Below are 17,207 nucleotides of genomic sequence, written 5' to 3' on the forward strand. Positions count from 1 at the left end.
TCAGTGATGAAAATTGAAATTTCATTAAAATTTTACAAAATATTGACCACAATGACCAAAACTTGCTTTCAATATGTATCATTTAAATTAACAATGGTTTGTAAAAATAAAAAATATTTTAAAAATTGATTAATTTTAAGATTTTTCCATTTTTACCACAAAATTAGAAAAAAATAGCCTCACATTTGATTTTGCGGATGGACGTTTTATTCAATATTCATAAAACTAATGGAGATAAAGCTGTGCTTTATGCATGAAAAATATCCCCAATCATTGCTAGTAACTGGTAATGCATCAGAAATTCATAAACACATTTGGCTTTTTAAATATTTTACATTTAGCTACCCTTCCCCCTTAAATTAGAAAAATACGCTTTTTTCATCCATTTGCTTCATGATGTACCATACAACATGGCCTGGCATATTAGATTACTGGTTATCACTCTTGTCTATTTGTTAACATCACTCGGAATTTAATAGGTTACCAAAGCACTTTGGAGCACGAAAAACACTATAAACTGAGGCACTTTAGAAAGTCTATCTTCCTCCTTATATTCCTTATCTATTTCCTCATTGAAGTCTGGTCCTTTGTCATTTTCCTCATCATCTTGTGGTCTGTTTTCACAGGTTTGGAACTTGCACATCTAAGTGCACTTCAGCCCATTTCCTATGCATGAGCAATGTGGAGCTTTGCAACCTCTACGACAGTTACAACTCAGTAAATCAAGAACTGTCTGTGGAGCAGGCAATCCAGTCATCCACTTGACACCTCGGGCACTGTTGTCTTCCAGAGTCCAGCCATGTCCAACTGCATCAGGAGCACAAATCTCTTGCTCTGAGCTACGTCTCTAAATGGCTGCTTGGTAGTTAGCACGGAGAGTGTGTTGATACAGTGTATCATGACATGGAGGCAGTTTTGAAGAATCCCCTTCCCCTTTTCGAGTGCAGAACATCAGATAGCGACATTCATTGATATCATAACAGCTTAGCAGTTGTGGCAGATACATTCTGCAGGTGAAGGCCTCACTTTCCCCTAGTTACAGCATGAATGAGGTCTTGCCCAAAGGACTTGATTTGCCTGTTGGCTGAAACTGTTAGGTTTTCATCGCCACATGTTCCTGCTATTACTGTGCGATGAAAAATGAATTGCAGATGTAGACAAGAATGCATCTGCATTGTTCAATTCATCTCGCTGTGGGGGCCATATTTATGTATGATTATGGGCCAAAATATCAGCACGAAGTATCAATGCTGCTTTTGTCAATATTGTCCTATTGTCAGATTCATTTGACTTCAGGATGCTTAGTTCTTGCTGTAAATTCAGAATGTCAAGAACTAATTTATCTTGAGAGATACTGTCTGGATAAATTACAAGCCGACCTTTCTCATCACGAATAATGTTCACAGAATCCTGAAATTCTTCTTCCAACTTGTGGCGTAGGTTCTTCCAAGTTGAATCTGAGACCTGTGTACAACCAAACTCTTTCATGTGGTCCAGTAACATGGTCCAGAGATCATTAAACATTATAGCACGGGGGTTCACAAATAAACTGCACCGGATATAATGACATACATACTGGAAGGCTTTGTCCTCAATTTTAGAGTACCCATTTTCACCTGGACTGTTAGTAGATGAACATTTTTTCCACATAATATTCTTTGGTATCTGCTCTGTAACATGACCTGTGAAAATGAGCCTCTGCAGCTACTGCTTCTCTACTAAGTAAGGCAACTACACTGTCATCTAATTTACTAACAGCAACTTCACGAAGTTTGGCATCTGCTCCAGTAGTTATGCATTTCTGCAAGACTTCACGGGTCATGGACCCAGATATATACTTGCTCTGTTTCTGACACAGGATACACTTCTGTTCATAGACCCTGGAAGTACTGGGTTGTTCTCTCATAGATCTTCTAACAGTTGCAATTTCATGGAGCTTGTCGATGGGTGATTCCTTACGCTCTGTAGCCTCCAACTGTTTCTTCATTGTAAAGAGTTTTTGGCATTTTGCATGGTATGTTAATTGTGGAAGTTCATTTCCATTCAATTGTTTAGCAATGTCCAGAAGGGGCTGATGATTTCGTATCTTTGCAGTCGCAGTAATGTTTGCCAGGAGTCATTATCCTTCAGTTGAACGAGAGGTGCTGTAATGTCTTCATTAGGACTGTGCACTATACAAACACAATCCTCATGGTCAACTCGAGGTCGCTTGGCAGGATGGTCAGTGGACATCGCTGTTGGGCCCTGTCTGGTACACCTGAAACAAAGTAGCGTATGGCCATATCCATCACCACAAAAGCAAAGCAAAGAAATCATGCATTTATGTTCCCTCATGACGAGTACATAAATGTAAATGTGATATAAATATATCCTACCAAGGTATTTAATGATATGCATTCATCAGTAGTAACAAATATAAAAATGTTTTATTTTTCAATTATGGGGGTAGGGGTAACTGAATGTTAAATTTTCCAAATTCATACATATTTTTGTGGGTAAATAATACTTATCCAGGTATTGGCAGTGATTGGGAATGTTTTGGACAAATAAAGCATTCTCTTAAATACAATAGTCTTTGACATATAGAATAAAGTGTCAGCCACAGAATTCCAGATTGAAGAATATTAGGGACTTAAATTCTCATAATATAATTTATTTCTCAATATACCCACATAATTGACAATCTTTGTATTTACATCATACCAACCAATTCGCTGTAACAAAATAAATATATATTTGATCATTTTTATAAACATTTTGCATGCACTGAAGCTGAAATTCAATTTTCCTAATTTTTTTCGTGATTAAAAACAGAAAATCAAGGGTTGCAACTGCAAAGCTACCATATTGCGAGGGCTTCCCAGGCTTAAATGTTGCCTGAGACATGTACCCAACTGAAAAACATCATAAACAATTGCCACGAATCCGATACCGATTCATGAAAATTAGGGCCTTGGCCCATGGACGAAGTTGGAGGTTGCCGAGTCTGAGGCAGAGCCCCTGACGCTGTTTCAGAATCCTCTTCATCAACATCTGTGATCGTGAGATGAGTTTGTGTTCTTCTTCTTCTTTGCACAAATAAGCAAAGAGAGTGGACAAAGTCTGTTTGCCGACATAACACAGGGTCCATGGAATAGATAAATGCCGATTCTGGTCTTCAGAGATGTGATGTACTTCATCCTCTCCTCAATATTTGAATGCATATCTTGAACGCAAAGAGATGAGGAACAAATCAAAAGATGCATCTCAAACATGTATCTCGCTGTTCGTCCAAGAGTGATTTTCACCTCTCGACATCTGATTCCTGCTGTTAGGAAGGATGTTCTGTCTACCTCAAAATTTAGCAATGTTATTTATGAGTTCAAGTGCCGGTGTGATGCTCAGTATGTGGGCAGAACTACCCAAACTCTGACTGACAGAATCAAACAGCACGTCCCTATCTCCATCAGGAAAAACACGATTGGTCCGCGAATACAGCCGGTACCTGCTTGTAGGAAGGTCCCAGCATCAATCCCAACATTGTGTGCATTTGCGATTGGACAGCATTTGATTGAGAATGCAAACAGTGCTGAACATTATAATGTGTATGCATTCAAGATATTGATGTTGATTATCTCCATGGTGATGGAGCACATACAAATACAATAAGTGATTATTTTATATTGCAAGTGCAGTGCAGCACAATAAAACCTTATTTTCAGAGTTTTCCGAATGAATGCTTTCCTGGTGAGGGGTAAAACGGCTTTCAGGCCAACCTGTACACAAATATTACAAACCATGATATAATTACATATAATACATGGGATGATGATGCAATGAAAACTGAAATGGGTTCGTTTGGAACCGAATGTGGTTACCATGACAACAATGCTTGCAGCGTCACAAAGAACATCGGCGCGATGCATTGTGTGTTCACCATTTAGAACATTTCGTCCATTCTGCCACATTCGCTGCTGCGATGTGGTCGTACCTTGTTGTGCTCTTGAATTTTTTTCAAGGAATTTCAAGAGCATATGTTTCCGGCGCACCTGCAAGTGCGTCCTGCAGTCTGGACTATAAGGAAGTCTTACCAGGTAAGTGGGAAACAAAGAAAAAGACCGTTCCTGATGGACGGAGAGTAAAGGTTTAAAGATCCCATTGATGAGAATGAAAAGGAAGTTATCGGAACGGAGCAGATTGTGATATTCAAGAAATAATGACGGTTTGATTACGATGTGAACAAATGTACTCTTAAATCTTGTTACAAGGAAACCACACCTGTTCTGGAAAGTTTCATCCGTTTTCTGGGCCTGTGGTCAGAACGTCCTGTTTCAACTTCACTTTGAAAGGATCCCATTTAAGGATTGTTATGAAGGAAATTGATTCCTGTTTTCATTGAAAAACATTTATTTATTAAACTTGTGATATCCGTGTCCACAGATCTTTGGGGAAGGTTCCATCTTCGGCCCGATGGACGTTGGACAACTCGTGTCGCTTTGGGGGAGATTTGAATTTGCTGTTGGGATCATCTCCATGGTGATAGTTATCATCAACTCACTTTGTGCGATTTATTTATGGATGAACAAATGGTTCCGTCAAGCTCTTCACAAGTCTTCATTTTATAATTGATCTTCAAATTGAGAACAGCAAATGAGGATCCCGATGGACCTCTCTACTGATGAATATGTTGTTATTGGAGTTTAGATATCTGGTGGTGCTCTGATTGATACATTTGTACTACACAGAGAAATGTTCTCTCAAACGAAGTTCTGTTTTTTTCTTGTGTGTTCACAGAAAGGACAAGAAAGAAGATGGAGAAGATGAGCCTGATGGGGAGGATAAAGATGTGGAAGATGATGATGATGACAGATTGGATTCAGAAGACGAGGAAGGTGATTGTGATGATGGAGACGACGGATGTGATTGCGACGATGAAGGATATCGTTGAGGATGGGGACGATGAATGTCTTTGTTCCAATTGAGGGCAGGAACACCAGGTTCACAGGGGAGGAGGGGGAGACGCTCTATTTTGTGTTGTGCAACTTCCAGGAATCTGATTTTATTTCAGTTGTTGTTTTTCCAAGTAGTTTTCGATCAGATAAGGTCACCAGCACAGTTTACCACCCTCTGGGAGGAACGAGTTTGCACATCACCTGCTGAAAAGAGTCGTCTGTGTTGCAAAAAGACTATTTTGATGTTTGTGTGTGTAAAGGGTTCTTAAGGGGTCGAAGCAGTTCAAACGGTGTAAAGGTCATACGGGTTCTTACAAAAAAAAAGGGATCAAAATGGATCTATGGGGTCTTAACGGATCGAAAGGATCTGCGGGTAGAAATATCAGAGGTCAAAGGATATATAGGAGTTTAAAGGGTCATGTGGGGTCTAAAGGTCTTAAGGGTAAACAGGGTCGAAAGGAGCAACAGCAACAACAGAAGCAGCACGGTGTTGAGGAGCTGCAGGAAAAGCAGAACCCTCATTGTGATCACAGGCTGCAACAACAACAGCAGAAACATCACGGTGTTGACAGGTCATACCACATGCAGGACCTTCAACAGGTAAGCACTCTTCAATACTTTGGGCAGTTGGGGTGACCACACTCGGTGCAAAGACAGCAAACCCCAAGATCGGGACATTAAGCTTAAATACATTTTGCCACTTGTTCTTTTATAGACATTGCTGTTCATACTTCCTTCGATGAAGAAGAATGTTCTTATTTGTGGAGAGAATTGTAGTTATAACTTTGGTGGGAAGGTAACTTATTAACATGGTCATCGCGATGCAGGTTAAATCGCAAGAAGTTTAACTTCCCTCGATTGGATTATTCACCTTTTCGTCGTTACCTGTTCCATCAGTGTATTCCCTTCTGTGCCCTTTCCTGAACAAGTTATCAAACTGATGAAGATATCAATGTATTTAATCTTTTATATTTTTATTGTTTTTTTCCAAAGACCCCTCAGAAGAGGTGCTCGTGAACTCCCCTCCACCCCCTCGAATGAAACCATCTTACCGGTTGGAACGTAAGTTGCCAAGATTCTTGCCTTACATTACAAATTATTCCAAACTTTGTTTTAACTACATGTTCTTCACCCCATCGTGTCCCTTTCTGTCTGTGTCTCAGAAGTGTTCGGAACAAACGTATGTTTTGCTGCACTCTTCTCCAGACAAGCACCAAACAGATCATCCAGTTGGTGAAAGTCTGGCATGAGTGTTAATGTATCCGTATATAATTAATTGTGTACAACTGGATGATCATTAAAATTATTTAAATCGATGAAGGTTGGTAAAAAAAATAATCGTTGCAATGAAATCGATGAATATTGGTAATTAAATCGAAGCAGGTTGGATGTCACGTGGCAGTTTTCCAGCTTCTTCTTTATTTCCTCATCTGCCATGACCAAGCCGAGTGGATTCTTCCCGAAACGTCGCCTCTACCGATGAGTGGTAAGTTCAGCTTTTTTCAATTATAAACTTTTACTGTATTAAAATTAATTGTTTGAAAAACGTTAATTAAAAGCCAGTGGGACTTTGTGATGAAGAAAATGAAGATGTGAAATTGAAGGCAAAAGGAAATAGGCCATGGGCAACATGTGGCTTCCATGCACCCCCCCCCCCCCCACATCTCAATGAACCTATGTTTTTCTGAATCCCCTGGATGTGCTGAATAAGAAATCGAATGTTTTCATTGAAAATATAGGGATGCACTTCCAGTTTTGACCCTATAACTAATGGTACCCTAAAAACCGCTCATTGCTGCTCCGCGTTGGTCATGATTTCTATGCCTCATCATATCAACTTGTAGAATGGCTCAATGAAGGTCAATGTTCACATGTGATATACCAAATAATAGCTGATGCTATTCTGCTTATTTTCATATGTCTGATAAGTTGTTACAATACATATTGCCAAAATCACAGTCATGTGAATGAGCATACCCCTATCCAGGGATATTCGCGTACTGACTGACACTTTCATGTTTCACATTTTTTCTTTTCCTGATAAGTTTTCTTTTATATTACAGAATCTCGTACTCAAAGAACAATTAATTAAGCTTGACAAGTAAATATTTCCACTTTGATTTTATTCTACAATTCTTTCTTGTTTTTGTATTTTCAGATTGCACCTGAATGATGTCTAATTCATCAGACCTCGGTGACGAGAATGCGCCTCCCCCAAAGCGATCAAAGGGTGGCCAAGATTGTAGTTTGCTGGTGTGCATTGTGCATGTCCCAGGATTGCAATATGGACCGTTGCTACAATTATCTGCAAATGAGGATGGTTACCAAAAATTGGATAAATTGAAAGAGATTCATGATAAGAGACTCGCCCAAAATGCAGGTTCTGTTCACCAGATGAAGGACACGTGTAATCTTATTCCTGATGTCATAAAAGAGCACCATCATGGTTATCATCAGGTGTGTTATCAGCGTTTTTCCATGAACATCAATCATTTGGCTTCACACTCGGATTCACGAGAACCATCATGTTCCTGACCAAGCAGACGCAGTTCAGCGGATCATATGTTGTTTGCACCAGACTGTATTTTTTGCAATTCTGAAGGAAGGGAAAAAGTTAAAAGCAAGGGGGCGTGGACTACAGAGGGCATGAGTTGCTTTATTTCTGATGGTTGGCAAACAATTTTAGAGATAGCCGAGAAGACAAATGACTAAAAACTGCTCACACGGATTAGATGCCAGGATCTGCTTGCATGTGAAGCCAAATTTCACAAGTCATGCAGGAGAAAGTACCTACAGAAGCCAGATAAGTGGAGAAGTACCGATGTCCAGAACAAAGATAAGCAAGTTCAACTGACGGAGGCTCATAATCATGCATTTTTCGATGTGTGTGAGGTAATCAACACTGATGTTCTCCGAGACAAGAAGATGGTGAAACTAACTGATCTTGTCAAGACATTCATAGCCAGCTTGGAACTCACAGAGTTCACAAATCCAAACTTCCGTGGAGAAAACTTCAAAATCAAACTTGAGAAACATGAAGAGTACAAGTACAGATTGGCCTTCTGCAAACTGTATTCCTCAGCAAAAATGTAGTCCTATATAGTATATAGTTCTGACACTGACGTGAACAATGCAGTCCGATTAGCATACGAGCTAGCTTCGACAGATATGATACAAGAAGCTGGAACATACCTGCGTCAGGTGATTTTTGGCAGTTTTGTGATGTCCAATAAACGAAAATGGCCACGAACTGCTCAACATCTTGGAGATGTGAAGGATATCGTACCATCACAACTCGAGAAATTTCTCAGCTATGTCATCGGTGGAAAAGCCACCGCTCGTACATCTAAGTCACATCGACTGGTATACTCAATGGGACAAGACATTTGTCGAGCAGCTTCCAATGGTGAGTGGAAACTCCCAAAACACATGTTGATATGCATGACACTCCGCCACCTGTTCAGGAGTGAGCGACTGATCACCTTACTGAATTGAATGGGACATTCAGAGAACTACTCATTTTCATTGAAACTAGAAACGGCTCTCGCACAGGCTGTGGATGAAACTTCAAATTTGTTGTCAACTCAAATCACCCGATCTCCAGATGCACCTTCTGTCTTTCACTCTGAATTTGACAACTTTGATCAACTACTAAATAACCTCACTGGGATGGGATCAATCCACACTGCCCATGGTATCATGCTGCAGGATATAGAAGGGAGACCAGAGGACCACGGAGGTACCCGTGTAGAAATACCATCCATTCCACGGAATGTGACAACAAAACAACACTCTCTAAACATCCAATCATCTGAATGTCTTCCAGATTGTTATGTCACCCAGCGTAGGAGTCCTCAGATAACGATTGAGCAGCGAACATACCCCGGTGGGAATGCTGTATTCTACTGCATGAAAGAAACACCAGGAAACTTTAGCCAGATATGTTCCATAGTGTTTGATATAATGCCACCGAAAGGTGATGTTGTGTTCAGCACAGACTCCTACATGCCTAACTCTGTGAAAGCAATGGAGCGACTAAGACGAGGTTGTGGTGAAAAACTAATTATCAAAGGGGAGAACACCAACAAACCATCTGACTGGAAATTGTTCTTGGGCAATGATGTCAACAAGCAACAGTTTATTGCACTACTCACTTGACTCTGGAGCCAAGATGCATATGCCAAGAAGCTACAAGGAAGACAAGTGACTGTAATCTGTGAAGGCACTGCATACCTCCTGACATCTGATGATGGTCTGTCAACACATAGAAGAGAAATTCCCACGCTCAAGTCAACCCAGGAGGAATCTGATTCGCGTATCATCCTGTATTGTAAACATGGTCGTAATCAGAGTTCCAAGTACTTGAGGGTGAAGAGTCCAGACACTGATGTATTCTTTATACTTCTCCTCTATGAACCTACACTCGGTGATGTCTCCATCTTGTTTGACGCTGGCACTGGAAACAAGAAAAGACTGCTAAATGTGAGTGATATGTCACGAGGTTATACCCAGCAACACTGTGCAGCTCTGATGGCACTCCATGCATACAGTGGATGTGACTCCACAAGTGCCTTCAAAGGATTAGGAAAAGTGAAACCTCTCAAGAAACTATTGAAGATGCCCAAATTTGTGCCAGTGCTTGCGAGGCTGGGAGACTCCTGGCATGTACGTACAGAGCTCGTAGATGATCTTGACAAGTTCACGTGTGCCATTTACAAAAGGCCACGCATGCACAGAGTTGATGAAGCACGCTTCCTTAAGATGAGCTGGTTGTGTGACACAGATAATGACACATTAATCAAAACTTCACACAACATTGACATGGCTAATCTACCTCCATGCCGAAAATCGTTAGAGCAACATATCAGGAGAGTGAATTACCAGGTTGGAATATGGAAGAGAGCGTATATCACTGATCCTGATATCCCTCTGGCTACTGATGGCCATGGTTGGACAATGGTTGATGGTAAAATGGAGCCGTTATGGTATGACGGAGATGTACTTCCACAACAATTAATATGTATTGTTGAAGGTTCACCGACTGATGATGAGGACGAATCAGATGATGATGGTTCACTTCCTGCAGGAACAGACTATCCTGCTGGAGACAGTTCAGACAGTGATTCTGATTAAACCCTTGTCAAAGTGGACATCTCTCTGGCTGTTATCAGAGAACCACCTCACCACCGTCGAGTCTGGCATTTCACTCAAGCCGACTGGCAGGGTCTCCGATCAGCCATCAAACTTACAGACTGGTCTCCCATCACGACTTTCTCAAACATCAACTCATCCTGGGAATTCTTTCAATGAAACTTGCTCTCCCTCATGCACAGATTTATCCCCTCTCGTGTTCAGTTGTCCTCCCCTTCCTCCCGCCCTTGGTTTACTGAAGCTTGTGGCGAGGCAGTTGTCCTGAAACAACTTGCCTTTGCCTCATGGAAAGCAAACCCAACTGAGGCAATCTCAGTTCCTTCCACAAAGCTAGGAACAAGTGTGTATCTACCCTCAGGAGAGCGAGAAAACAACATCTTTCTCTTCTCAAGTCTGAACTCTCAAACCTCTCTCCCTCCTCAAAATCCTGGTGGCGTTTAATCAAATCTGTTTCTGGTGTATGTTCCCCCTCCATCCCCTCCCTTACCTCAAATGGCCGCACTGCTGATACCACAGGTGATAAAGCTGAATGTCTAAACTCGGTGTTTGCAGCTAAATCTTGTATCCGAAACCCATCACTTTCTATACCCACCTTATCCAGTCGCACCCAACTGTCCCTGGACTCTGTATGCTTTTCTCCTGACAAGGTGGAGAGCTTGCTTTCAAACCTCGAGTCAGATTCTGCAACCGGTCCAGACGGCATCAGCCCACGTGTCCTCAAAGCCTGCTCTTCTGCTCTTGCTCACCCTCTCTCTGTTCTATTCACCCTCTCATTTACCCAAGGTCATATGCCATCTGCTTGGAAATCTGCTAACATCACTGCCGTGCAAAAACAGATCCCTGTAACTGCAGACCAATCAGCCTTCTCCCAATCATCAGCAAGGTTATGGAATCCATCATCGCTTCAGACATTAAATCCTTCCTCTTCTCCAAGGGCTTGATTTCCAATCATCAATTTGGTTTCAGACCAGGTCACTCTACCCTGGATATGCTGCTTCTGCTCTCCCATCAATGGATGGAGGTCCTCAATGCCAGACAGGAAATCCGAGCCGTATCCCGGGACATATCACGTGCTTTTGACAGTCTGGCACCCTGCACTACTCACCAAACTCTCTTCCCATGGTATTCAAGGCCATCTCCACTCATGGCTCGCAGACTTCCTCTCCTGTCGCAGTCAACGTGTGGCCCTAAATGGAGTTCTTTCATCCCCTCTTCCTGTGCAGGCTGGAGTTCCTCAAGGTAGCGTTCTGGGCCCTGTTCTTTTTCTGGTTTTCATCAATGATCTCTCCGACTCTCTGGAAAATCCTCTATTTCTCTTTACCGACGACTCCACCCTCTGCCGTACCATCTATCATCCCTCAGACCGGCAAGCAGCAGCTTTTTCGCTCACTGCAGATCTGGATAAAATCACAAACTGGTCCAACACGTGGAACATGTCTTCAATCCAGACAAATCTCACACTCTCACTCTGTCTCTTCGAAAGGACCGTTTAGAAAACCCCCCCATCCACTTTCTCAACAATCCTCTGGAAGAAGTCTTTTCTTTCAAGCTTCTGGGTCTCACTATCTGCCATGACCTTTCGTGGGAAAGTCACATTTCCAACCTCGCCTCAAAAGCCAGTCGCCGACTGGGAATCCTCCGTCGTGCAAAGCCCTTCCTCAGCCCTCTTGAGCTCCTGACCACTTACAAAGCTTTTGTCCCTAGCCTGATGGAGTACTGCTCTCCCCTCTGGGCTGGTGCTCCTGCCTCCCACCTTTCTCGGCTTCACGCTGTCGAAACCAGGGCATTTAAGATCATCGGCATCTCCCGCAATGAAGCTGAGTCTTTGGGCCTCTCACTCAATCATCGCAGGTTGGTCGGTGATCTTTCTGTCTTCTACCGACTCCTCTCCAGCCTTGCCCCCCCCTGCTCTCTCTGCGATTTGTCCCCACCACATTTCCACAGGGCGCTCAAGGTCCGCCAACAACCCCCTTCTGGTAAAACTACCAAAATCACGAATCACTGCTCATCTTCACTCTTTCATTCCTCTTTTTTTCCCGCCTTTGGAATAAACTTCCTCACTCTATTCTTTCCCATTCTTCCCTCCAGGCTTTCAAAACAGCTGTTCACCACCACCTCTTATCTTCCCCCATCCAAATCCTCGATTTCTACCCCAGATATTCTTTTCTACCCCAGATAATCCACCCAAGCCCACTTCCTTCAATTCCCCTGCTTTCCTTCCTGAAAGTCCCTGTAATGTCCATCTTCTCTTCGCCATGTTCCCCGTCCCATCCCCATCCCTCTCCCTTCCACAGTTCACCTAATGTGTCTGTTCCCCACTGTTTTGTCCCTTCCACTCCCGCCCCTCTTGTCTCATGCCCCCTTGCTGTGAGTTGTGTGTTAGCTCTCATACGAGCCTCGACAAGGTATCCAAAAAAAAAAAAAAAAAAAAACCTATGTATGAACATTGATATTTCAAATGTGGCTATTCATGATAGGAGTAAAATGACCGTTTTTACAGCCATTTTTCCCTGCTGTGCAGGGGTTTTGGCTTTTTCTTGAGGCAATGTTTTATGGCCGGATGCCCTTCCTGACGCCAACCCTGGTCGCCTCTTACGACACACAGGGATATGGTACACCTATTCTTACCGGGGCATACACCGGGACCAGTACACTGGCACTCATTTCGCCAACCTCGGAAGGATGACAGGCTGAGTCAACCCCCTGGTGTTAATTCAGCAGCCAACGGGGCTTGAACTCAGGACCCTGGGATCCCAAGCCGCCACCCTAACCACTAAGCCAACACCAGGCTTCATGATAGGAGTGTTGCATGATTATAATTATATAACTACATATACCCATCAAGGCGATGATTATTTTGTTGGTGCTAAATTACAAATAATAACAACACAATTACAATGTACGCACGAGAATCATTCTTGAAAGTGGGGTTTGGACCAACTTTCAGCAAACACCAACAAAGTTTAAAATGTAATTTCGCAACTTATTATCAAGGTATCTGGCTAATATTGGTCTTAAAATAATTCTGTTGCCGACTCGAATGTTATGAATGACTTTTAAATTGATTATCTTTGCCATATTTATCAGTAAAATAAAAAATGTGAAACATGAAAGTGTCAGTCAGTGCGCGAATATCCCTGGATAGGGGTATGCTCATTCAAATGACTGTGATTTAGGCAATATGTATTGTAACAACTTATCAGACATATGAAAATAAGCAGAATAGCATCAGCTATTATTTGGTGTATCACATGTGAACATTGACCTTCATTGAGCCATTCCACAAGTTGATATGATGAGGCATAGAAATCATGACCAACGCGGAGCAGCGATTAGCGGTTTTTAGGGTACCATTAGTTATATGGTCAAAACCAGAAGTGCATCCCTATATTTTCAATGTTAACATTCAAATTCTTATTCAGCACATCCAGGGGATTCAGAAAAACATGGGTTCATTGAAATGTGGGGGGGGGGCATGGTAGCCATATGTCACCCATGGCCTAATGTCATCTAGATCCTTAAGCAATGCACACGAGAATAATGTCGGGCTATCAGCAAACCCCTGCAGCAGGACCATCCACGTATATAAACGGCCCTTGTACGTAAAAGCAAATAAAAATTGCGATTCCTCTGCAATGGGAACCGAGAAAAATGCGGAACGTATATCAATTACGTAAAATGAGTGGCGTCGGCGGGGATGGAGGTAATCAACCCCTCTGCGCTGGGTACTACTGGGTGACTCCCTGAATCACCTCATTTACTTCTCACAAGTCTTGGACAAATCTCCACTTATTCTTCTGTGGCTTTTTTACTGGCAATTTCGGTGTGTTACATGGGCTTGAAATTTCTACAATTATACCCTGTCCTTTCAAGGATTCAATTACTGGCGCTTTGCCAGCTTCTGCTTCCCTCCGGAGAGGATATTGGCGCACATTCGGCCACCGTTCTCCGGGTTTGAGTTTTACCACTAGGGGCACTGCCCCAATGATACGATCCACATCATTATCATGCCGGGTCCACAATTCTTGTGGAACCCTCTCTCGCAAACTTTCTATGTCCCTCATTTCACTTGCAGTTTCCATCAACATCTCTCGTTTAGGAGGTAAATTAACCTCCTCCACCATCCCTCGTAACACCTGTTCTTTAAAATCACAAATCCACCCTTCGTTATCAGCTAACCTGTGTCCTTGCCAATGCAATATTGTTGTTGTGTCGGTCACTGCTGCCTTCTGTAGGCGATAAACCATAACGCCCAAATCCTTTGGGTGATACCCTCTTGCCGTGGTTAGTGTTATATGTGAGGTTACCCCCGGCGGGTACTTTGTCAATTGTCTTTGTTCCTTCATGAGTTTAACTTCCATTGCAACACCTTCCTTACCGATCATTAAACGGCACACCAATAAATCATCACATCTCTCCAGACACGGAGCAATTCCCCCCACAAATACGGCATCATTTCCATCCACATCATTATAGATTATACAGTGTGGGGGGTCATTGTAGGTGCGCGTCATTACTTGTGCATTGTCTCGCCACATTTGCATACTCTGGTTTTCAGCTAAAATTGCATCCAAGCATATTAAAACATCGCTAATCGGCTGTCTTGGCAACCGCCACCAATAGACAACCGGGTGCGGTGCCATCAAAACCATCATTGCTGAATGTATTTTCTCTCGGGAGATGTCAACATACACCCCCTCCTTAGTGCATGCTGTGGTGTCGTGGTAGTGGTGCCCCAAGGCAGACATGAGCGGGGGAACAGTTCAACCCTGCTTTATTGCACGTGCGAGAGCGTGAGCGTACGCTGCCCGTAACTCCCCTTTATTACGTACTCGATGCACTCTACAAGCCACACGACTTACAGGCTCCCAGGCCACAACGGCTACAGCAACCACTACAACGCCTCAGGCGGCGCGCACTCCTATATCCTGTGCAAGCACGTGATCACTCTCAACCATTCCCCCACCACGCTCCCCACATCATGCCCTGCCCCCGCAGGCCTGCTACACCACACATGCTATTGTGCATCTTAGTTTACACAACAAATCTCTCCCTAACAGATTTACTGGCGTGGAGGTTGTGAGAAGGCGTGTTTTTCCTGTAAAGGTCCACACCTTACTGGTCATTGTGTTGCTGTGTTTAATGTCTGAACCTTACCCCCTAACCCTACGAGTCGTATGTTAGTGTCGGATTTTTCAACCTCTGACAGTTCGTTCACTACGATGGTGGAGTGAGTGGCTCCCGTGTCAACCAAAAAGGAAAGCTTCTTACCTGAGACATCCAGAGAATCCAATATAAAGAATACATCAGTGTCTCAGACTCTTCACCCTCAAGTACTTGTAACTCTGACTTCTACCATCTTTACAATATAGGATGATACGCGAATCAGATTCCTCCTGGGTTGACTTGAGCGTGGGAATGTCTCAGGTCAGCTCCTCTGTTGGGTTTAATTTCAGCATCGCTCCTTGCAACACAGGTCCACTCGCGTCTTGTCAATATGGCTTATGGTCCTGTTCGCGGACCGGCCTCCTTCCCTGTGGGCAATCCCTTTTCCAATGGTTTGTATCCCCACACTGGAAACATCCCCGTAGCGCAGTTGGCTGTATTCGGGTTTGATCCTGAGCGGTCCTAGAATGAGTCTGCGGTGGCGTTCGTTCTGGGTCTCTGTTCCTTCCTCCCCGTTTCTTCGGCCGTCTTCCTTGTACCACTGGTGGGGGCTGAGGTGGTATTTTCATTCATCATCCCCACTGCCTGGCAGCCTCCTCCTCTGAATCTGTATCGTCTTCCTCAGGTTCCCAACGTCTCCAATCCCTGGTCTTGCCCCTTTCCGTTGCTTTATCTAGCAGGACCATCTGGAACACCTCTTCCTTTACCTTCGCTCTTGCACCCTCCTTTTCCTCTAATCGAGCTGAACATTGGTCGACTGATGTATAAAGTACCCTCGGGGCCATGCCCTGCCATCCCAGCATTGCATACTTCAGTTGTTTCTTCACCGAGGGTCTGAATTCCTCCATTAGGAAGTTTGTTAACAATCGAGGTGGTATATCTGCTTCAATATGGAAACCCCCGTATTGCTGGAATGCCTGCACTAACCCATGAAGAAACTCGGCTGCCCATTCCCCTGGACGTTGCTTTGTCTCATAGATCCTATCCCAATCTAGCATGGCAGGTTCCAGTGCCATTCCGATTGCATCATACAGCCGCCCGCGTGCAGCCTGCCGATCCTGAGGAGTCCACTGTCGATCTTCATTTTCCGGCCACTGAGCATCCTGTCGAGCTGTCCTCCAGATTGATGTGGACAACACTGCATGGTACAATATACCGATATCTCTATGTGTACAGCGGTGGGTCCCTACCCACTGTGTTATTCGCAACTTTGTTGTTTCAGCATTCCCTTTTAATTCTAAAACTCGCTCCCTCATGGATCTTAATTCATGTTCTTTGAATGGTTGGTATATCGATTGGGCTGGTTGTCCTGCAGCCCTTCCTACCCCCTGCACTGCTGGGGTTACCTCCCGCACTGGGAAGGCAGAAGCCGTGGCCAGCGACTCCATACCTTACAGGGTTGGGTACAACCTCGGTGGTTTAGGTAAATTCTCAGGTGGGTTACCTGCTGGGTTTTCCTGGCTATCCTGCCATTGCACTGCAGTTGCACTGGCGGGACCTTGTTTTGCCTTAACTTGTTGTTTTAGTCTTCACACTTTGTTTGCTACTGCACTATTTGCTGCATCGTTTACTTGTAGTGCTTCTTCCTCCCACATCTCTGCTGCTTTAAGATCTGGTTCGGGCTCCAACTTGTTGCTTGACCTATGATCAAGTCGAGATAATAAATTTCCCATCTCAGAGAACCCCATCTTGTGAATGGATATGGGTCCCATTGTGTCCATCTATGACATAATTCTAATTGATCACATGACCTAGGTCCATATTTTTCATACATTAACCCCGCGGCTGAATAGGGAGGTGGTGCATTTTTGTCCGGCTTAGATTTGACTATCCCTTGGTCCTTCCTAGAGTGCTCTTGAGCAGGGTAGGGTGTTTCGCCTGGAGTGTTCTTGGGATGGGTCGGGTGTTACTCACACCTTTCCACTCCCTCAATCTCCCAATGGAGTGTTCTTGGGTTGG

At 43.5% G+C, this 17,207-nt stretch overlaps 2 protein-coding genes across 11 annotated transcripts in view; both read left to right on the top strand.

The window, feature by feature from the left end:
- Positions 1 to 17,207, top strand: part of LOC147027911 (uncharacterized) — a 94,722-nt gene that overhangs the window by 49,320 nt on the left and 28,195 nt on the right. For 2 of the 10 annotated variants that reach the window (XM_085877710.1, XM_085877709.1), the window contains exons 3-4: positions 4,420 to 4,515; positions 4,774 to 6,417. The gene's annotated coding sequence lies outside the window, so the exon portion shown is untranslated. The remainder of the gene's footprint in view (positions 1 to 4,419; positions 4,516 to 4,773; positions 6,418 to 17,207) is intronic. The other 8 variants (XM_085877715.1, XM_085877716.1, XM_085877712.1 and 5 more) reach the window with 8 other exon arrangements.
- On the top strand, positions 9,090 to 10,190 carry LOC147027912 (uncharacterized; the record flags this gene model as incomplete). Its single annotated transcript, XM_085877727.1, has 1 exon — positions 9,090 to 10,190. A coding segment is annotated over one exon (975 nt), but the record flags the coding sequence as incomplete, so codon positions are not given.

This window comes from Eptatretus burgeri, chromosome 4 (genome assembly GCF_056783735.1).
Source record: "Eptatretus burgeri isolate ZD-2024b chromosome 4, Ebu_testis_v1, whole genome shotgun sequence".
Classification (NCBI taxonomy): Eukaryota; Metazoa; Chordata; class Myxini; order Myxiniformes; family Myxinidae; genus Eptatretus; species Eptatretus burgeri.